General features: G+C 37.7%; 1 protein-coding gene across 3 annotated transcripts in view; it reads right to left on the bottom strand.

The window, feature by feature from the left end:
• Positions 1–23,688, bottom strand: part of LOC115217861 (death-associated protein kinase 1) — a 337,561-nt gene that overhangs the window by 66,640 nt on the left and 247,233 nt on the right. For all 3 annotated transcript variants that reach the window (XR_005001521.1, XR_005001520.1, XM_029787571.2), the window contains exons 10-12: positions 4,453–4,572; positions 2,873–2,971; positions 1,139–1,237 (exon numbers count right to left, since the gene is read on the bottom strand). Coding sequence is in view for 1 of the 3 variants with exons in the window: in XM_029787571.2 (XP_029643431.1) it covers positions 1,139–1,237; positions 2,873–2,971; positions 4,453–4,572 (318 nt within the window). In the remaining 2 variants the exon portion in view is untranslated. The remainder of the gene's footprint in view (positions 1–1,138; positions 1,238–2,872; positions 2,972–4,452; positions 4,573–23,688) is intronic.

Here is a 23,688-nt window from a genome sequence, read left to right as displayed (position 1 = left end):
CTACAGCAGGGTATATTTCTGCTAGATCTACTTCAGGAATTCTGCACTGTTAGTTGAAATAATGATAATTGATGAAGGAAACGGAAGATAGATTTGACAGCAGTCTTTATTCAGTACAATGATTGTTTCGCCTCATCCTGCAACTATCCGTTATCGGTAGGGTTTTGTGCATCTAAATGTGCAGCATCAATCTATGCAGTTTGTGTCACATCACTCCATCAAGCACAAGAGAATACCCTCCATCAGGCATTTTTCACATTCTGAATGCCTTACTTTCCTGGGCATGGACACATTGAAACTCCAACATCTGGCAACTGACTTGGCAGACACTCATAAAATTATTAACCATCTTACAAACAATAACTCTGAGCACCTTTTCAAACTCCACCTGTCTAACACCCGTGGACATGTTTACAAAGTCAGAAAACAGCACAGCTTCCATGACTTTCGGAAACATTTTTTCACGCTAAGAGTTGCTGATGCATGGAACAAACTGCTTGCATCAGTTGTTAGTTGTCAGAGCACTGCATCCTTCAAAACTTCCATGCTTCCTGAGATTTGCCAGCACTACACCTGATTTTCTCCCCTCCATACACACACAAGCATGTATCTGACTCATACACTGTTCACTTTCCAGACATTTGTACATTACTGCATATGCTTTACACGCACTTTTGACAAGTTGTGGTGCACCTGAGCACTATACAATAATTCCATTATTATTATTATCAGGTACATAAGTTGGTCATAAACCAAAATACAATGGGCAAGAATAACATGCCTAGGACAACTCAGTATATCTAGTGGGACATCCCCTTCTTTATGCATGTGCCTGATGTGACACCAACTGTACAGATTGATGCAATACAAATAGATGCACAAAATCCTATGCATATTGGACAGTTGCAAGATGGGTCAAAATGATTGTCATACTGAACAAAGACTAGTGCTAAATCTATTTTCCATTTCCTTCACTGATTATTATTATTATATATTCACTATATCCACTGTATACACTTCTGAAATAGCCAAATGAATACAAATAATGCAACCATACTCTTTTTTCTACTTTAGTCTGTTAGCTGTGGCCATGCTGGGGCACCACTGTAGATTTTTTTTAAAGTTTATTAAAGCTTACCTTGTTTTGTATGTTAAGGGGCACACCTTCTTCTTTAAGGTAATGAACCACATCTAAATGCCCATGACGAACAGCCCAAAATATTGCACTATCATTGTGCTGAAAATACAAGAAATAGAGATTTTAAGTCTGAAAATGTATGTGTATGTGTGTGTGTGTGTGTGTATGTGAGTGCGTGTGCACCTGTGTACATATGTGAAAACTAATGGTAAAGAAATAAAAAAAATATAAGAGAAAGAAAGATAAAAAAACTGTTAAAAGAAGAACCAATCACAGTCACAAGAGAACACATTCATTATCACCTTTGTTACTTATGTGTATGGTGTGTGTGCATGCACATATGTTTGTAAAAGTGTTGGTGTGTGCGTATATTTTATATGTGTGTGTGTGTGTGTGTGTGTATATATATATATATATATATATATATATATATATATAATATATTTTAAAGTATACAGTGTTATCGATTCATTACAGGCAATCTTATCGGTCAGTTTCACACTTGATATTAGATAACAGGCCAGTTATCTAATACATGCGCTCTTCAGAGATGATTAGGCATGCACAAAATATTGATGATATATATGACATGATTTCCAGCATTTTTTTTACATCTGCTTTTTCCTTGTTAGTTTAATGAGATTTGTTACAGTAATATTCCTGATAACACTTTGTTTATTTATTTATTTTTTTTTCAAGTAGGGTAATCAATTCCACAACTATTGAACATATTGTTCATGTGGTACATAAGCACCCATTGATAGCTGGGTGGTGTCAATGAAAAGAGACACAGATACAAAGACACAGGTATCATCATTCTCATCAATGTCCATTTTCCATGCTCAAATTGGTTGGATGTTTTGACAGGATTGATAGGCCACAGGTCTATACCGATCTCCAGTGTCAGCTTTGGCATGGTTTCTATGGCTAGATACCCTTCCTAACATCAACTTTACTGTGCGCACTGGATGCTTTTCCATGCTAGTAGCACTAGTGAGGGTTTCCAAGTAACTTAAACCCTTAGCATTCAAAATTACTTGTCAGATTTAATAATTATTTATTCATATTGTTTTTAATATCTTGTAGCTTTGAAGTTTCAATGATATGTTTGTTTTAGAATGACATTGTAGGTATGTGGGAGAGACTGGATCTGGCTAGTTTGGCCATAAAACAAGTAGGATATTTGGGTCAGATATGGTCAGTTTAAATGCTAAAGGGTTAGAAGACAGCAAAAGAACAGGTAAAAAAAGGACCCTCCCCACATACATAAAAATGACGGGCTTCTCTACAGTTTCCATCTACCAAATTTCACAAGTGCTTGCTTCAACCAAAGCCATATTAAAAAGACACTTGTCATTGGTGTCACACAGTGGGAGTAAACTCCAAAACTGTGAGGTTGCAAAGTGAACTTAGGAACATAACATGCCTGGGGCAGGGGAAACATTTTGTGGAGGAAGGGTTCATTGTAGAAGTCTTGGACAAAGTCCTGTTTAGCACAACAAACAATATGGTTGGTTAGAAAAAGAAAAGGTGACTAAACTGGGTTAGGTATAGATGGAGATGGCATAAAGCCAGTAGCTCTGAGAAATAGGAATCAATTGAGAAGATAGGACATCTGTGGGGCCAAAGTTTGGAGTGTGGTGAGCAAATCAGTTGGGTGGCTTTTTATTTTTGTTTTTGATGTGGCTAAGGATATTGGTAAACAAACAACAAAAACACACTCGTCTAGCTTACCTTGTCAAGAACATCGATATTGGCTCCTTTGGAATGAAGATATTTGATCACATCAACATGTCCTCCACTAGCAGCATTGTGGATGGCTGTCTCACCATGCTAAAATGAAAACCACAAAATATAACTGAAGACAAGAATAGTGAACATTTGAATAAAACAGCCCAAAAGCCAAAACACGATATGCCCCATGAGTGAAAGTACCTAATCATGGTAGATTCTGAACTGGAAAAGTACCACAATTACACAACATACCATACTGTCACACTATTCAGCATTCCATAATTTCATACCAGTGAGTACCCCAACACTGTTATGTTTTATACATACTCACTACCATAAAATACAGCTCCTACCCATGTTGCTGCACCACAGAGCAATCGCACTGATGCACAACACAGCACCCACACTACTTCAGCACACAGAACCCCCACCACAACATTGCCACAGTGCACAGCATTTGACATGCTCACACCATAGAGTACCCCATGACACAACACAGTTAAACACCCTATTTGTTCACACTACACTACATTCCATACTTCTATACATGTGACGCTGGATCCAAACCAAGGCTACAGTATACTGAAGGTGCAGTAGTTTCTCAGAACGCCAGAAGGAAACTATGCTGAAATGAGTTGCAACATCACTGGTGCCAAGTTGTATTGGCCCCTTTGCCTTTCACATCAGTGGCATGGAAAGGGGAGATTGGTATGATTGGGAGACTGCTGGTCTACCATAAACAACCTTGCCCAGACTTGTGCCTCAGAGGGGAACTTTCTAGGTGCAATCCCATGATCATTCATAGCTGAAGGGGTCTTTACCCTATGAGAGAGATGGTTATAATTGGCAGTCATTACTACACAGTATAAAATGCCTTAACTTTTCCCTTTCCTCCTACTAGTTTTGGGGTCCCTGTAAATATTAAAGTACATAGAGGCAACCCTTCCTTTCCTAAGTAAGTAATACTCATTTCTACAGATGAGTGAAGTGAAATAAAGTGACTTGCCCAAGAACACAACACACAGCCCAGTCCAGAAATTAAACTCACAGCCTGATGCTCTAACCACTGAGCCATGTGCTCTCACTTATATACTTTTCCTCTGGTGCCAGCACAACAGTTTAACGTAGCAGTATATCTGAGATCGATAAAATAGTCCCAGACAGAAATAAGAGTTGACACTGATACAATCAACAAAATTATTTGCAGGTGATTATCCCCAGTCTGACCTCTAATCCAAGGGCTGAAACCAGTATAAAGGAATAAAAACAAGATATTTAAAAAAAAAGCCCCAGAAGGAATGGAAGAGAAAAAGAAGTAGTAGTAGTAGTGGTGGTGGTGGTGATGATAGTAGCAGAATTAGTAACTGCATTAGTTGTAGTAGTAGTGATGGTGGTAACAGTATTAATGGTGGTGGTAGAGACAGTAGTGGTAGTGTGGGTAGTGATGGTGATAATAATGGTGGAGATGGTGGTGGTGATTGTAGTAGTAGTAGTAGTAGTAGTAGTAACAGTGGTGTTGGTAGTAGCAGATTAAAAAAACAGAAAAACAAGGGATCATTAAACAAACATCCAGTTCTTACCCTGTTTGCTGTGTTGACATTTACATTGTTTGCCATGCTAAGTAATTCCTTTAAACCAGCCAAGTTACCTTCCTCGGCACTCTGGAATAACGCTGCCATGACCACATTCTCGGCTTTGTCCTAGAATAAACAACAATAACAACAACAAATAAACAAAAAGCAGAAACAAAACAAATATAATGTTACAAAAAATACCAGTTAAGGTTTTTTATACAAACAATCTCCATCAGTGGAATGAATATACATATATATATATATATATATATATATATACATACATACATATACATACACAACTCGTTCAGAAATATTTGCTCTTTACATATAACTGGTGAGATTGTATGCTGTTTGGTTAAGAAGCTTGCTTTCCAATCACAAGGGTTTGGGCTCAGTTCCATTGCATGGCACTTTGAGCAAGTGCTTTCTGCTAAAACTCAGCTGCGGGTTGACAAAAGCCTTGCGATTAGATTTCATAGACAGAAACTGAAAGAAGCCCCCATCATCTCAACCTTGGAGTGAACAAAACTGAGATGATGATGATCATCATCATCATCATCATCCTCATCGTTTAACATCAGCTTTCCATGCTAGCATGGGTTAGATGATTTGACTGAGGTCTGGTGAACCAGATGGTTGCACCAGACTCCAATCTGATCTGGCAGAGTTTCTACAGCTGGATGCCCTTCCTAACGCCAACCACTCTGAGAGTGTAGTGGGTGCTTTTACGTGCCACCGGCATGAGGGCCAGTCAAGTGGTACTGGCAATGGCCACGCTCAAATGGTGCTTTTTATGTGCCACCTGCACAGGAGCCAGTCCAGCGACACTGATTGTTTCAAAATGGTGTAAGAGAATTTGTCTGAAGCAGTATTAATTGGATAAGGGGTGCAAAGCAAAGGAGAAAAGCGGCTGCAAACATACAGCATGAAATGACCTGTAATCTTCATGCTTACAACACCTGCAGGCTTCTTTGCAAATTGTTGGTGAGACTCAAATGTCACATTCAACACAAGCATTATGACTGACAAAGATAGTGCAAGTTGTCAGATCCTTGTACATCAAAATCGATGGGACAGTCAATCATATATATCTATACATGTATGTACGTGTACATGTAGGTATATAAGTGTATATGTGTATGTATGGATAAGTGTGTGTCAGGGTCTCCTTATCTTGACAGCATGTCTGGGCATGGGGAAATATCTTGCTTGGAAACAGATAAAGATTGGCGTCAGGAAGGACATTTGTCTGTAGAAAAATCTGTTCCAACACATTCAGGTTGAGCCATGCGAGCATGGAAAAGTGGTCATTAGAACAATGATGAAACAATGTAAGATAGAGAGAACTCTAGTCTAGTTAGAGATAACCTCTCTTGTTAAAAAGTGATATGAAAAAACAAAACTGAGGTCAAGCTGTAAAGTGATTACTGACTAGATGACCATCCAGCCATGGAAACCATGTCAAAGTAATGATGTACATGACATTAAAGTTGGTGGATGAGTTTTTGTGTGGGCCAGATAATGAAAGGCTGTAGCAGGTGGTAAGGTGATGTTGTGAGACTTGATCAAGCAATAACAATGTTTAAAAATAGACATTAAATAGTAATGAAGTTGTTTTATGTCTTTATCATCATCATCATCATCATCATTGTTTTGATATTCTCTTTTCCATACTTGCATGGATCACACTAAATTCATTGAAGCAAATTTTCTCAGGCTGGATGCCTTTCTTGTAGTCAATCCTCACCTGTTTTCAAGCAAGGTAAAGGTAACTCTCCCCTGTTTTCACAGAGGATAGGAAATGAAGGATACTGCTTGTATGATGGTGACATTTATTTACAACTATCACATTCATTTACAACTCTCAAGACAAGAAAATACAAATACACACATACAAATATGTATGATGAGGAAAATGATGGTGTATATGTGTGATTGAGATAAGATGACAGAGGGTCAAGATATGTGGTGCATTGCTATACTTGAGAAGACTCACCCAACACAACAGAATTGAAATCCTAAAACCAAGGTACCACGTAAAAAGCACTGGTGCCACTTTAAAAACACTGATGATAGTGCCATGTCAAAAGCACCCAGTGCACTCTGTAGAGTGGTTGGCATTAGGAAGGGTGTCCAGCCATAGAAACCAAGTTAAAACAGACAATAGAACCTGGTGCTGTTCTCCAGCTTGCCAGTTTCTGTCAAACTGTCAGCATGGAAGACAAATGTTAAATGATGATGATTTTGTTGATGATGTGAGCTGGGAAACTGTACAGCTGATGCAAGACTGTAGCCACAAAAGCTCCAGTGAAAGACATACTGACAAATTCTATCCCAGCTAGTATGTTGCTCTGTTTAACAGGGTCTCCATCAGACATGGGAAACTCTTGTGGGCCTGGCAAAAAGTATGCTAAAAAACTCAACAACAATGACAACACCTGAAGCGTCCAAAACTGACTTTCACGCCAATACCAATGAGAGATCCTGTACTTTGTCATTTGACTTGCTGGAAACACTAACCAAATCTTCCTTAAATCACACCCAACTTAGCTAAAAAGAATGGAAGGACACATTGGATGATATAGCCCCAGGTTACAGCCAGCTTCCATGCCAGAAACAAACAGGAATGTCTTTGATCAGGGTTGACCCAGAGCTAAACAATCAACATGTCTTAAAACCATGGCTCCTTGGGTCAGAGGCCGACAATCCTCCTCACAACACACCTATCGCCATTACCACCCCCCTCACTACCTTAACTTTGCTACCACCACCACCACCACCACCACCGCCGCCATAAATTAATATCACTACTACCACCTCTACCCTCACTGCCTTAAAGTTGCTACCCCCACCACAATCTAGCAATCAACTCCCACCCACAAACCACTCCTCTTTCTCAGTAGCTTCCCTTACAGCTTTGAAAAGAAGTGTGTGTGTGTGTGTGCATGTGTGGGTGGGATACTACCTAGACACTAGACTATTTCAATGTCAGTATGCTTGTAGAGTAGGTCAAAGGTGACCTAGTTACTATCTCTCTTTCATTCACCCCTTACCTGTTACTCCACCCCAGGTAAAAGAAGCAGTTTAGTTAATTTCCTCTTACTCCTTCAACACTAATCTCCTCCACCCATCACCCACTTAAAGATTAGCTGTGTGTGTGTGTTTATTAACTTTCAGCTTTCTTTATCAAAAAACAAACAAAAATGTATTGATTGGAATAATTACATGCCGGTGATGGGAGTGGGTGGGATGGAGTGTTAGTAGTGGTGAAAGAAAAGGCAAGGGTTCAGATGTAATGATGCTGATAGTAGTGGTGGCGGTGGTGGAATGTACAATGGGTGGAGTGGGTAAAAAAAACACTTGTTATCTTTTAATGTAGGAGATACCAAAGAACTGATAACAGTGATTCAGAAAAGATAACAGTTATGATTCACACACACACACACACAGTGCGAGGGTGGTGGCAAAGGTAGCTAAGGTTACAGTGTGGGAACTGTACTTGCTGATAAATAAGGGTGGAAAATTTGTCTGGTCCAAACTCTAATTAATCCAACTCACTCCCAAGATTTTGTATTTGGTTTGCAAAATTTTTGACATGAACCAGTGTGTTGTGACAGATTTTGTTACATTTTTAGGAGGGTCATAATGTCAATAGCAAAAAACATGCCCTGGTTCTATTTCACTTCTTTTATTATTATCATTATTAAGGCAGCAAGCTGACAGAATTGTTAGCATGCTGGGCAAAATGCTTAGCAGCATTTTGTCTGTCTTTAAGTTCTGAGTTCAAATTCCACGAAAGTTGACTTTGACTTTCACCCTTTCAGGATCAATAAATAAAGTACCAGTGAAACACTATGGGGAGGGGGGTCCAGCGTCCCTCCTTCCAAATTTCAGGCCTTGTGCCTTTAGTAGAAAGGATTATTATTATTATTATTATTATTATTATTATCATCATCATTAGTCAATCAATTATTCAAATCCCAGAGAGTTCCTCTCAACACTTGACTATGATGCTCCCCCACAACTCTTGCTTGTGATCAATGATGCACATATCGTCAGCCATCAAGGGACAAGCTCAACTGGTTAAGGTCAAACAACTGACAAGCAAATCTGTGGTAGCCCATCTGTCACACTAAGACAAAACATGTACATGATAACACTTCTAATCAGTTAAGATTAGAAGCCATGAGAGTCAGTGCCTGGTACAGCATCAGGGCATTTATAATTATCATTATTATTATAATTGTCTTTGCACAGCTTCTAATGCTGAAGATGTACTACAGTGTCAGCTGTTCACAACCAGTGAACTAAGGTAACACCTCTTATTTTTCGAGCACCTTCTTGAGTATTCAAGTGGTTCCAAGCAGTGCTGTCTTCTGCAAGTGCTCCACCCTTATTGCAGCCCCTATTTGTTCCACTTACTTCTCAAGATTTTTGCTCACTGTTCCCAGGGCTCCAACAATTATTGGTACTACTGCTACCTTTTTCATCGACTACAACTGCTTAACTTCCCAAGCTAACCTGTCATATCTCTCAACTTTTCTTTCTTCCTTATCGCACACCTTGTTGTCAGCTGGGCATGCTATATCTATGATCCAGCATAGTTTGTTTTCTTTCTCAATTAATACTATATCCAGTTTCCTATTCTCCATCTCATGGTTGCACTGAATCATAAAATCCCATATGATCTTTGCATTTCTATTTTCAATGATGCCTTCAGGTTTGTGGTCATACCAAATTTTTGTTCTGTCAAGTCATTTGACTATGGCCATGCTGGAGCACCACTTTTATTATTATTATTATTATTATTATTATTATTATTATTATTTTATGCTTGACTTTTGCTTTACATTTGTACAAGTTGGCTCCAAGTCTCATCCAGAGACCTTAAAAGACAAGTTGGAAGTTCATGTTGGTGTTATGCCTAGGGTGCCACATATTTGGTTTTGTACGTAGTGTTCTTCTAGAGAATGTTTAAGAAACCATAAGAAAATTATGTGTTTGTTTTAAACCTTGAGATTACAAAGAAAGTATTTTGCATAGGATTTATCATTATTGTTATTATTATTATTATTATCATTATTGTTATTATTATTATTATTATCATTATTGTTATTATTATTATTATTATCGTCATTATCATCATCATCATTGTTATTATTATTATTATCATTATTGCTATTATTATTATTATTATTATATTATCATCATTATTGTTGTTATTATTATTATTATTATCATCATTGTTATTATTATTATTATTATCATCATTATTGTTATTATTATCATCATTATTATTATTATCATCATCATTGTTATTATTATTTTTATCATCATTATTATTATTATTATTATCATCATTATTATCATCATCATTACTATTATTATTATAACATTACTATGTGATGGCAGGAACTGCAGAGCTCTGAACTAAATTAGTTACCATGCAGTATATAATTTAATCTCTACTTCTTGGATTTCACCTCAAATTTTACCTGAGTTAATTGTCCAGTGAGTGAGATAGAATGAGAGACAAGCAGAAAGGAAGGAAGAGAGTAATTGGACAATGTTACTAACCCACCTACCTACAAAAAGTGCGTAGGTTCATATCCCAATGAAAGTAAAATATATATAAAAGAAAATCATTAATGTCTGGAAATAAATCAATTGTTATTGTTAAGTGAGTGGGCTGAAATGAGCTGTTTGTGTTCATTTTTATTTTCTAAAACTACAATAATAATAGTGTTTTGAATTGAATAAAACTAGTTGATTTTTTGTGTTGTGTTTTTTTTCTTCGTTTTAGTTCATTCTAGAATTGAGTTGTTTTATCAATGGAAGACAGTCTGTTACTGGCATTCATATATTTCTTATTTCTTTACTGCCCACAAGGGGCTAAACATAGAGGGGACAAACAAGGACAGACAAAGGGTTTAAGTCAATTACATCATTGACCCCAGTGCATAACTGGTACTTATTTAATCGACCCCGAAAGGATGAAAGGCAAAGTCGACCTTGGTGGAATTTGAACTCAGAATGTAATGGCAGATGAAATACCGCTAAGCAATTCGCCCGGCGTGCTAACATTTCTGCCAACTTGCTGCCTTCTATATTTCTTATATATTTCATATATTTCTTTCAACTGAACCGATGAGATGAGGGAACAACAGCTAGGTGCAATATGGCACCAATACTAAGGGAATAGTTACATAAAAATAATGGTAATGGTTCATAAGGTATCACCTGTAACGCGAGAAAGGAGGAACTAATATTGTAAGATGGACACTCATGTGGAGACCCCTTAGTTGTTATTACTCTAACCACCAAAGTCAAGTCTGATCCAGTAGACCAATGGCTCCGGCAACGTTGACCTCCTTATCCTTTTTTAGGGTATGATCATATTTGAGTGAGGGCATGTGGCCTACTGGTTAGGGCGTTGTACTCATGATTGCAAGATCATAGTTTCAGTTCCTGGACTAAGCAGGGCATTGTGTTCTTGAGCACTTCATTTCATGTTACTCTGTGATCCCTTTGACATGTGACACACCATGAACCTATACATGCAATGTTGATCTGATGGAGTGAGTGAACTCATGTACAACATGAACATTTAATCACTATAAACAAACAATCTGTGTAGGTTGTTCAGCAAGAAATTGCTGAACTTGGACTTGAGAGACTACCAATTGTTTTAAATAAGATGATTATGACATTTTAACAACTGGTTTTACAAGTCTGTTACTGGCATTCATATATTTCTACTACGAACCATTCATTTATTACATCATCATCATCATCATCATTCTTTTAATGTCCACTTTTCTATATTTGCATGGGTCAGGCAGAATTTTTTGAGGCAGATTTTCAATGGTTGGATGCCCTTCCTGTCACCAACCCTACTTTGTTTCCAATGAAATTAAATATTTCCCAACGACTAGACATGTTTTCATGAAAGATTGGAATTAAATGGCACTGTTTGTATGGTAGTAAAAGCTCATTTAAAACTTACATGTGATGTCAAGACGAGGAGGCACAAACATACAAACACACACACACATGTGTGTGTGTGTATATGTGCATGTGTATATGTGTATGTTGTGTGTGTGATGAGCTTCTTTCAGTCCCTGTCTCTTTTACTCTTACTTGTTTCAGTCATTTGACTGCGGCCATGCTGGAGCATTGCCTTTAGTCGAGCAAATCTACCCCAGGACTTATTCTTTTTAAGCCCAGTACTTATTCTATCAGTCCCTTTTGCCAAACCGCTAAGTTATGGGAATGTAAACACACCAGCATTGGTTGTCAAGTGATGTTGGGGGTACAAACACAGACACACAAACATACACACACACACATATATATATACATATATACGACAGGCTTCTATCAGTTTCCGTCTACCAAATCCACTCACAAGGCTTTGGTTGGCCCAAGGCTATAGTAGAAGACACTTGCCCAAGGTACCACACAGTGGGACTGAACCCGGAACCATGTGGTTGGTAAGCAAGCTACTTACCACACAGCCACTCCTGTGCCTATGTCTATCAAATCCACTCACAAGGTTTTGATTGACATGGGGCTGTAGTAGAAAACACTTGTTCAAAATGCCATGGAGTAGGCCTGAACCTAAAACCACATGGTTAGGAAGCAAACTTTTTAACTACACAGCCATGCCTGTGCTTCACGCAGGTGTGAAATCATTTTTGATTTTATTTTCTAGGTCAACAAATTCAGAAATAAATTTACATGACCTGCACAATGAGGTGTACCATAACTTAAACTGACCCCAACTTATTTGTCAGCATTCTTATTTGACAAACTCCAGAAGGATGAAAAGCATAAAGTCAACCTTAATGGTATTTGAATCCCAAGCATAAAACAGAAGCTAAACAACATTGCAATGGCAGCTACAGAGAAGAAACAATACCCATGAAACCAGAATAATAGATTCTTACAGCTGTTGTGTATAATATTGATTGATATAGTTTATATTTAACATATAATTCACAAAGATATACCTAATTTGCATATTGATGTTGATGCTATTTATTTTTTCTTACAACTGCTAACTATTTTTTTGTGGTTGTTGAACTAACACTAACATAGCGAATCAAATCAGTTCTTGTGTCAAGCAGGATGTATTTTCCACATAGCTTACAAGCTGTTTCTTCTCAGATTCACAATGAATTGTTAAACTCTGATAAGAACCTCAGAGAATTCAAAATGTTACAATAGCAATAAGATTATAATTTGATAGATTAATTAATAACCATCACAGCTACCAGCACCACCTTTGTTTTTATGCCCTCTTTTACCATGTTGGCATGAACTGAATAAAAACTACACGAGGCAACTTTTCTATGGTTAGTTGCCCTTTCCTGTCACAAACCCCTACTAATATTCCATGAAATTTAGTGTTATTTACATGACCTGCACAATGAGGTGTACTGTAACTTAAACTGACCCCAACTTATTTCTTAGCATTCTTATTTGACAAAGTTTTCATACATTGAGATCAATGAAACCACAGAGTGATAAGATATATTGTTTACAAGAAATTTAAATATGTATCACTGATCTTTTTTCTTTTGCTCAAATGGTTACAAGCAGAAGATAAACACACACTCACATGTGATCTAATTTCACAGTGGACTAAATACTTATAGATATTAGTCAATTGTCATCAAGTTTGCCAAGCTTGAGAAAGAGAGAAGATGGTGGCAATGTGTCAAGGTGTAAACTAAAGGTACAAGGAAGTGAATGTATGTGGATTGGACAGAGTGAGCAAGCAGGGAGTTCATGAGAGTGCAAAGGAAGACAGAAGAGGAAAAGGAGAAGGTAGTGAATATATATGTAATCCAAATATGAAGACAGTACTTTGTTTCTTATTTGCATTATATTTCATTATTTGCTAAATCCACACATTGGTTTTTACAGATGTGACGCCTAGATTTTCTACACCTGAAGAATCTTGATCGTCCATAAATCTACAATTCAAAAGCATAGATAGACTAAAGCTTGGGTTGAGTGCTGTATTTGAAATACCCCATCTTTCTACCCTTGCAGGATTTTATATATATGTGTGTGTGTGTGTGCATATATGAGGTCATCCCATAAGTTCTGTCTGATTTTACCTTTTTTAAAATTGAATGAAATTTAATAGTATTTTAGAATGTCTAATGGAATTAGAAAATATTTTTATGCATTTGTGTACATTTAAACTAATTGAATATTATTATTTAATATTATTTAAGGACCTTGCTCCTTCAGACTACCATTTGTTTTGTAGTTTACAGAATCATTTTTCGGGGACATAACTTTCACAAGCCAGGAGGAGGTCGAAACTGACATTTCAGAGTTCTTCGCTTTGAAACCAAAAGAGCTTTAAATTGATGGGATTAAAATGCTTGTAAATAGATGGAAGTAAGTCATAGATAATCAGGGAAAGTACATTGATGATTAAATTTCAATTAAATATAACATTTGATCACTTGTTTTCTCTATTCAAAATTCAGACAGAACTTATGCGATGACCTGATCTGATACATATATATATATATATATATATATATATATATATATATATATATATATATTATACATACATACATATGTATTCATAAGCCATGCTGCATTATTACTTGATCAATTGTTGTCAAGCAGGCAACATTGTACTATTATGCTAATAAACTGTCTTAGCTACATCTTATGTTTATAGTTAATCATTGTCAGCTAAAATTTGTGATGGAGGAGTGAAGCTCGTAAATAATTAAAAAACTATGAAATGAGTCCTTTTTCTACACCAGTCCCAAGTTGTAAAAAAACCCATGTAGATTTAAGTTCACATAAAGACTAAATACATATAGATAAGTTCCTGCATGTGGTAGCTTAACTACCAAGAAATATGTCCTTAACAGCAAGAAGAACAATAGGCTGGAAGAGATATAACGATAAATAGCAACAACTACAACTGTAACAATAATAATAAAGACAAAAATGCACCTGGGGGCGGGACCCTGGTTTGGGAGTTCCATGATTCTGAGAATTGTGGAATCACTTTTGAACCATTTTTATTCTCAAGTCTACTCTGACCTAGAGTGGTAGCAACTATCAGGGTCCTAGCAATAGATTAATTAGCATATTAGGGCTCGTCTACTACTGCATGCAAAGACTGTGTACTGTATGGTGTTCTTTGAGGAAGAAAGCTTCATGGTTAAACCGGGGGTGGGGGGTGGCAGTTGCAGCAACATATTGTAGGGCACTGAGAGCAAGATGAGGTCAATATGACATCTTATTTATCCACTGCATTCATCAGCAGTCATCTTGACTTGGTCTTGCCACTGGACTGAAGATGATCATTGATGAGTTGATAGCGTGCAGTCATCCATAAAGATTTGTAAATGGTCGTCATCGCTTTGATGGATGAACATGTATCTTTTTTTTTCTATTTGTTTCAGTCATTAGACTGTGGCCATGCTGGAGTACAGCCTTGATAACTTTTAATCGAATGAATTGACCCCAGTACATAATTTTGTTAAGCCTAGTACATATTCTATTATTTTCTATGCTGAACTGCTAAATTATAGGGACATAAACACACCAACACTGATTATCAAGTGGTGTTGGTGGTGGATGGACAGACACATACAAACATACATCATCATCATCATCATGTATATATATAGGGGGAGAATTCACAAAAAAACAAAAGACGAAGACAGGTGGTGTAGAAAACCAACAGGTGTATTAGTATAACGCTCAGGAATTGAAAAATTTTTTAACGTTTCGAGCCTACGCTCTTTCACAGAAAGCAACACAGAAAGAAACAAGGAGAGAAAAAAATGTGTGTAGTGGCTAGCGATCTATCATAGCGAATGCTGGACAGAAGGGTCACACAGGAGAGCTAAGAAGTAGGGGAGATAACTGTGTGTGCATATATATATATATATATGCACACATGACGGGCTTCTTTCAGTTTCTGTCTATCAAATCCAGTCACAAAGCTTTGTGCAGATTGAGGCTTCAGTAGAAGACACTTGCCCATGGTGCTATGCAGTGGGACTGAACCCAGAACCATATGGTTGAGAAGCAAGCTTCTTACCACCCAGGCATGCAAAAATCACAACTAAATCTCCCTCATATCAAAGCCTACTGTCTTGAAAGAAAGAAAGAAAGAAAGGAAAAAAGAACGTCTAGTACAATATAATTCTAAAATGTGTTAAAAAAGAAAAGGTAAAATATAGGTTGGTCAGTTTGGAATGTGTTTGGGTCATCAGTCTGCTGGATTAGAGTTGACAGGAGTTGACATGTATATTTATTCTTGAACCCAATATGACACTGGTACTTTCGTAAATTCAGAACCTGTGCTCTCTGTAGCTTCCACCCACCTCACTATCCTTACTATTACAATGCCTTGTGGTTTAGTACAAGGTCAGACCTGAGTAAACACATCTATGATCAAAGCCATTCCGATTGTGACCAACTCATTTTTTTTCTTTCCAGGCTCATGGCATGTCGAAGACTTCATTATCCATTCATTCTCTTTCTATTTTAATAACGTACAATGTCATTATAAATAGGATTTGCTTGCTATTTCTAGTACACCTGAGTGACATTCAATGCTTTAGTTAATTCTTACTGCATGAAGAGTCAATGGCTTAATTAATTCTAATAATAACAAACCTTGTCAAGAGAAAAAGACATACCTAAACACACACACACACACACAGAATCATATGTTTTAAGTTTTGTTACTTCCTTTTATTAACCCAATTAGGTTACTGTTTTTTTTTTTGTGACATACTTACAAAAGAATATTTAAACAAAAAAAATTAATGACAGTAAACTAAAAAAAGAAACTAATAAGTATGTATGCATGTTGGCTGGGTAGGGAGGTGTTGGTATAAACTTTGCACTATAATTATAGCTACCAATAGAGGGAAGAAACTGTGTTGTTACGCAACCTCATATCATATCATATCATGTGTGTGTTTGTGAGTAGGAGTGTGTGTATGTATGTATTATGTAGGTGAAGGCACAGGGCTCAATGGTTAGAATGTCGAGCTTACGATTGTGAGGTTGTGAGTTTGTTATAACGGAACCGAGCAATATGTTGTGTTCTTGAGCAAGACACTTTATTTCACGTTGCTCCAGGTCACTCAGCTGCAGAAATTGGGTGCGATGTCACTGGTGCCAAGCTGTATTGGTCTTTGGATAACATAATGAAGAGGGGAAGGAGCTGGTATGCATGGGCAACTGCAGGTCTTTCCCAGACTTGTGCCTCAGAGAAATTTCTAGGTGCAATACCATAGTCATTCATGACCAAAGGGGGTCTTTACTTTACTATGAGTGCATGTATGTATATGTTTATGTGTGTGTGTGTGTGTGTGTGTGTGTGTGCATATCTTTCATCTTTTACTTGTTTCAGTCATTAGACTGCAGCCATGCTGGGAAGAACTTTTAGCCGAATGAATTGACCTCAGTACTTTTTTTTTAAGCCTCGTACTTATTCTATGGGGTACTTTTGCTGAACCACTAAGTCATAGGTAAGTAAACACACCAACATCAGTTGTCAAGCAGTGGTGGGGGGAAAACACAGACATAAAGACACACGCACATGTATGTATATATATACACATACACACACACACAATAGGCTTCTTTCAGTTTCCGTCTGTTAAATCCACTCACAAGGCTTTGGTTGGTCTAAGGCTGTAGCAAAAAACTTACCCAAGGTGCCATGCAGTGAGACCAAACTTGGGACCATGAAGTTGGGAAGCAAGCTTCTTACCACACAGTCGCACCTATGCCTATATAAATATATATATATATATATATATATATATATATATATATATATATAGGCATAGGAGTGGCTGCGTTGTAAGTAGCTTGCTTACCAACCACATGGTTCTGGGTTCAGTTCCACTGCATTGCACCTTGGGCAAGTGTCTTCTACTATAGCCTCGGGCCGACCAAAGCCTTGTGAGTGGATTTGGTAGACGGAAAATGAAAGAAGCCTTTTGTATATATCTATATATATATATGTATTTGTGTGTATATGTTTGTGTGTCTGTGTTTGCCCCCCCCCCCAACATCGCTTGACAACCGATGCTGGTGTGTTTACATCCCTGTAACTTAGCAGTTTGGCAAGAGAGACCGATAGAATAAGTACTAGGCTTACAAAGAATAAGTCCTGGGGTCGATTTGCTTGACTAAAGGCGGTGCTCTAGCTTGGCCACAGTCACATGACTGAAACAAGTAAAAGAGTAAAAGAGTATATATATATAACCTTTTATCTGTTACTTGTTCTAGTCATTGGACTGCAGCCATGCTGCAGCACCATCTTTAAGAGATTTTTAGTTGGACAAATTGAGCCTAGTACTTATTTCTTGTTAAAGTCTGGTACTTATTCTATCCATATCTTTAGCTGAACCACTAAGTTATGGATACACAAACAAACCAACACCTGTCGTCAAGAGGTGGTGGAGGGGCAGACACAAAGACACACACATATCCACTCACAAGGTGCCATGCAATGGGACGGAACCCAGACCCACGTGATCAGGAATCAAACTTATTACACAACCACACATCTGTCCGTCTGTCTATGTATGTATGTATGTAAAGGTAAGATCCAAGGATCCAGGATTAGGAAGTTAGTAAACTTCGAGCAATCCATAGAAAATATAAAAAAAAACTCTCAGGAACAATAGTGGTTTATTGATGTAAATGGTTGTAAATGTTTCCCATATCGAAGCTTGATAAGCTGAAAATAGTTATTTTTATAGTTTATGGTTAGCGACTGGGGTTACTGTGTATGTGAATAAAAATCCATATATGAGAAAGAAACACAGAACGCTTAATCAGTATTTGTGATTTATATGATATATATGTGTTTCAGAAAGTTGGTCACCACAAACATAAAAATCAACATGAAGATCCTGTTATGTAACAAATACAGCTGACTCAAGGCCTTTAGGCACATGTAATTAATGGTGACCAGCTTTCTTAAACATATGTATATGATATAAAGCATAAATTCAGATTATGTTTTCTGTGTTCATTTCCTTAATGGCACATGAATGCTACACGGTTGCTATCTGGAATGATGAAGGTTGTTGTCAAACCACATCAAGCATAAGAATATGAAACCACATTTCTGTCCAAACCTTTGGTAATGTGTCATCTTTTCTGGTGCACCATTTGTCTGTCTAGCTACCATCATCGTTATTTAATGTCTGTTGTCCATATTGGCAAGGGTTGGACAGTTTGACCAGAGCTGGCAAGCTGGTGGGGCTGCACCAGACTCCACTCTGATTTGGCATGGTCTCTACAGCTGGATGTCCTTCCTAATGCCAACCACTTTACAGGGTGTGCTGGATGCTTTTATGTGGCACCGCATGGGTGCTTTTACATAGTACCACCACAAGTGCTTTACACCACCAGCAGGATTAGTCTTAACACTTCTGCTGTGGGGTACAAGCCTTGATTACAGCCAGGTGTCTCGGTCCTTTGTCATCTCACCTGAAAGGTTCAGCTTCTTGAGGTTGTTCTTCAGAAAGTCTTAGTAAGTAGGAAAGCAGGCAAACCACAAATCCCTTCAGGTAGATGGCTCTGCCTGATATGTAGAAAAGGCATAGGTAGAAACTCTATAAGGTGTACTTGGTGCAAGGTATGGACACATAAGAGGTCTAGCAATATCAAAGTATTGAACAAAACCCTGATGATGATGATGATGATAATGTGTGTGTATACACACAGACACACACAGCATATACTCTTTACTCTTTTACTTGTTTCAGTCATGCTGGAACACCGCCTATAGTCGAGCAAATCGATCCCAAGACTTATTCTTTGTAAGCCTAGTACTCATTCTATCAGTCTCTTTTGCCGAACTGCTAAGTTAGGAGGATGTAAACACACCAAAATTGGTTGTCAAGCGATGTTGGGGGTGGGGGGCACAAACACAGACACACAAACATACACACACACACACACACACATATATATATATATATATATATATACATATATACGACAGGCTTCTTTCAGTTTCCGTCTACCAAATCCACCCACAAGGCTTTGGTCGGCCCGAGGCTATAGCAGAAGACACTTGCAGTGGGACTGAACCCAGAACCAAGTGGTCCGTAAGCAAACTACTTACCACACAGCCATGCCTGCACCTACATATATATATGCACCATTTCATTTTTCATGTAATTGATTTTGTGCTTTGTTTAGCCTAGGCTGATTCATCACATCACATGATGACTAGAACTGTGTCACACTGTTTATGATATTCAAGCATAACTTGATAAATAAACAAGTAAAATAAACTAAAAAAACAAACAAACAGAAAATACAGCCATTAGTGTTTTTGTTTTTAGTAATCAATGACAAAACATTCAACTTCTTAGTTTCAATAGTTTCTGAGATGCCAGATCAGAGACCTCTACACAGTGTTCTTTGCTTCTTAGAGAAGGCTGGTTCTATTGTCATTCTTGATTTAAGCTTTGCTGATTCACAAGATGATTCATCATCATCATCGTTAACGTCCGTCTTCCGTGCTAGCATGGGTTAGACAGTTTGACTGGGGTCTGGGAAACCAGGAGGCTGCACCAGGCTCCAGTCTGATCTGGTAGTGTTTCTACAGCTGGATGCCCTTCCTAATGCCAACCACTCTGTGAGTGAAGTGGGTGCTTTTTACGTGCCACCGGCACAGGTGCCAGGGGAGGCTGGCAGGACCCACGCTCGAATGGTGCTTTTAACGTGCCACCGGCACAGGTATCACAACTATAATTTCCATTGATGTTGATGTTTTTGATATTCAAGCATAACTTGATAAATGAACATATATATATATATATATATATACATATATACGACAGGCTTCTTTCAGTTTCCGTCTACCAAATCCACCCACAAGGCTTTGGTCGGCCCGAGGCTATAGCAGAAGACACTTGCAGTGGGACTGAACCCAGAACCAAGTGGTCCGTAAGCAAACTACTTACCACACAGCCATGCCTGCACCTACATATATATATGCACCATTTCATTTTTCATGTAATTGATTTTGTGCTTTGTTTAGCCTAGGCTGATTCATCACATCACATGATGACTAGAACTGTGTCACACTGTTTATGATATTCAAGCATAACTTGATAAATAAACAAGTAAAATAAACTAAAAAAACAAACAAACAGAAAATACAGCCATTAGTGTTTTTGTTTTTAGTAATCAATGACAAAACATTCAACTTCTTAGTTTCAATAGTTTCTGAGATGCCAGATCAGAGACCTCTACACAGTGTTCTTTGCTTCTTAGAGAAGGCTGGTTCTATTGTCATTCTTGATTTAAGCTTTGCTGATTCACAAGATGATTCATCATCATCATCGTTTAACGTCCGTCTTCCGTGCTAGCATGGGTTAGACAGTTTGACTGGGGTCTGGGAAACCAGGAGGCTGCACCAGGCTCCAGTCTGATCTGGTAGTGTTTCTACAGCTGGATGCCCTTCCTAATGCCAACCACTCTGTGAGTGAAGTGGGTGCTTTTTACGTGCCACCGGCACAGGTGCCAGGGGAGGCTGGCAGGACCCACGCTCGAATGGTGCTTTTAACGTGCCACCGGCACAGGTATCACAACTATAATTTCCATTTGATGTTGATGTTTTTGATATTCAAGCATAACTTGATAAATGAACATATATATATATATATATATATATCTATACACACACATACATATACATGACAGGCTAATCCATTTACAAAACTTTCATCAGTCTGGCTTTAGAGGGAAAACACTTGCTCAAGGAGCTGTGCAGTGCAACTGAACCTAAAATGATGTGCTTGGGAATCTTTTATCTTTTACTTGCACCAGCCATTAGACTATGGCCATGCTGGAGCATTGCCATGAATAATTTTTTAGTTGAATGAACTGGCCTTAGTACTTTTTTTTCATTTTTAAACCTGATACTTATTCTATTGATCTTTTTTGCCGAACTGCTAAGTTACTGGGATGTAAACACACCAACACTATTTGTCAAGCAGTGGTGGGGGATAAACACAGGCTACAGTTGGTCTGAGGCTGTGGTAGAAGACACTTGCTCACGGTGTGATGCAGTGGGATTGAACCTGGAACCGTGTGGTAGGGAAGCAAACTTCTTAAGCATACAGTCACACTTGTACCCAGAGAAGCTTCAACAAGACCTACAACCATCAGCTTCTTAACGACACAGCTATGTCTGCATCTTGGGAGGCATCAAAAACAGCCACAACCAAAACAACAGCAACAACAGTGATTGCAAGAATGTGCATGAAGGTCAATGTTCCATACTTGGCACTGCTTCAGCAAAATGGGGATGATGTTGACATTCTTTTTTGATATTGGTTTCAAATTTAGGCATGATACTTGCCCCAGTGCTCAACCGTGGTACTTATTTATTTTATTGATCCCAAAAAGGATGAAAGGCAAAGTCAACCTTGGTGGAATTTGAACTCAGTATGTAAAGACAGCTGAAATTCCACTAAGCAATTTTCCTAGCATGCTAATGGTTCCGCCAGCTCATTACCTTATTCCTTACTGATATTGTAACCGATCATTCCTTGCTGTTGAAGACTGCTGGAATTTTAAAAATCCCTAATTTTACAAAGGGGTGCTGAAAAGTTCCTGGCTTTAAGGGTATCATGAAAGGCTTGGTTGGAGACCCAACCTTCTGAGTTCTTTTACAGGGATTAGAAGAACTGAAGGATCACTGCGATAAGTGCGTGATTCTGAGAGGGGAATATGTTGAATAAAATCATAATTAACTGATACTCTTGTATCTTCTTTTACCCAAAACTAGGAACATTTTAGCACACCCTTGTAAAACGGGCAAAGACTGAAAACAAGAAGAGCATCCAGCCATAAAAATCCTGTCTCTAATAATTCTTCTTCTAACACATGTTAGCATTGAGAAACAGTTGTTAAATGAACAAACATACGTGGGACAATTAGCTGTGTACAGATATGAATATTTGCATATGATCTGTGAGAGCAGTGCACTTAAGTGAATGTATTTTTCATGTCCTTCCTCTAAATAACCACTCAGGTGTGAAGCAGGTGTAGCACCTGTGTTTCTCTGCAAAACTCTCTGTGTATGTCATGTACTGACACAACATTTGAAGATAGGGCTACCCTACTTTACAACTCTCTGCATATGGGTGTGTGTGTATGTGAGTGTATTTATAAATATGTGTGTTGCGTGTGTGTGTGTATATATATATATATATATATATACACACACACACACATAGATAAAGATAATATTATCAATAAATAATAATAATATAAGTGGTTAGCAAGCATAAAAACTAAAAAGGTAAATTTATAAATTTACAATTATAATTACGGATACCAGATATTTCTAGCAAAGCATATCTTTATATATATAAAACTGAGAATGTGTGTCTGTCTGTCTGTGTGTGTGTTTCCCTAAAACTTGAGAACTATACAACCAATTTCATTCAAATTTTACACATGCCTTACTTAGGGTCCGGGGAGTGTCATCGGCAAAAAAAAGGTTCAACTTCTTGCCTAGGGGAAGCCCATAGCAATATCGTATCTTCTCCACTATTTCAGTATTACGTGTTAAAAGTGAAACAAAAGCATTTCTCTATTTTAAGTCAGATACTTTCACTTTAACAATAAAAATTAGAGATAATAATAACAATTGAATTATATGTAGTAAGTAATAATCAAAATCAAACTAAAGTATAATATAATTGTAACATAACAAAAGTAAAAATATCAATTGGTATAAAATTGCATCAATGACTTGAACTTGAATAAGTGGTTTCACATGAATGGGAATAAATTAAACATAAAATTAGCGTGCAGAAATGGAATAGTCCAGATGGACTATAGCTTCAACTGCGTACTGCTTTTTGATTCACTGTTTAACTATTGTTATCACGTTTGTTGGTTCCTCATTAGGGAAACGTTGTTGTGTTGCATTTGTTAAATAGTTGTAAACTGTAACCCTCCCCCTTTGGGAGAAGGAACTTTGGTTATTGTTTAAAAATTGATTTGTCTCTCTTTTTGGGGAAATTGACAATATTTTCACCGTTTACACGGAAGCATTTTTGTTAGAATGCCTTCGATAGAACAAAGTCCAAAAATGAATTTCGCTGCAGCCATTGGCGGGCACAAACTCATTAAAATTAAAATGGAAGAAATACAAACCTATTTCGGATTGATCACCGA

The sequence above is a fragment of the Octopus sinensis genome, linkage group LG12, assembly GCF_006345805.1.
Source record: "Octopus sinensis linkage group LG12, ASM634580v1, whole genome shotgun sequence".
Lineage (NCBI taxonomy): Eukaryota > Metazoa > Mollusca > Cephalopoda > Octopoda > Octopodidae > Octopus > Octopus sinensis.
Note: the sequence above shows the minus strand (reverse complement) of the source record. Positions and strands in the feature narration are given on the sequence as shown.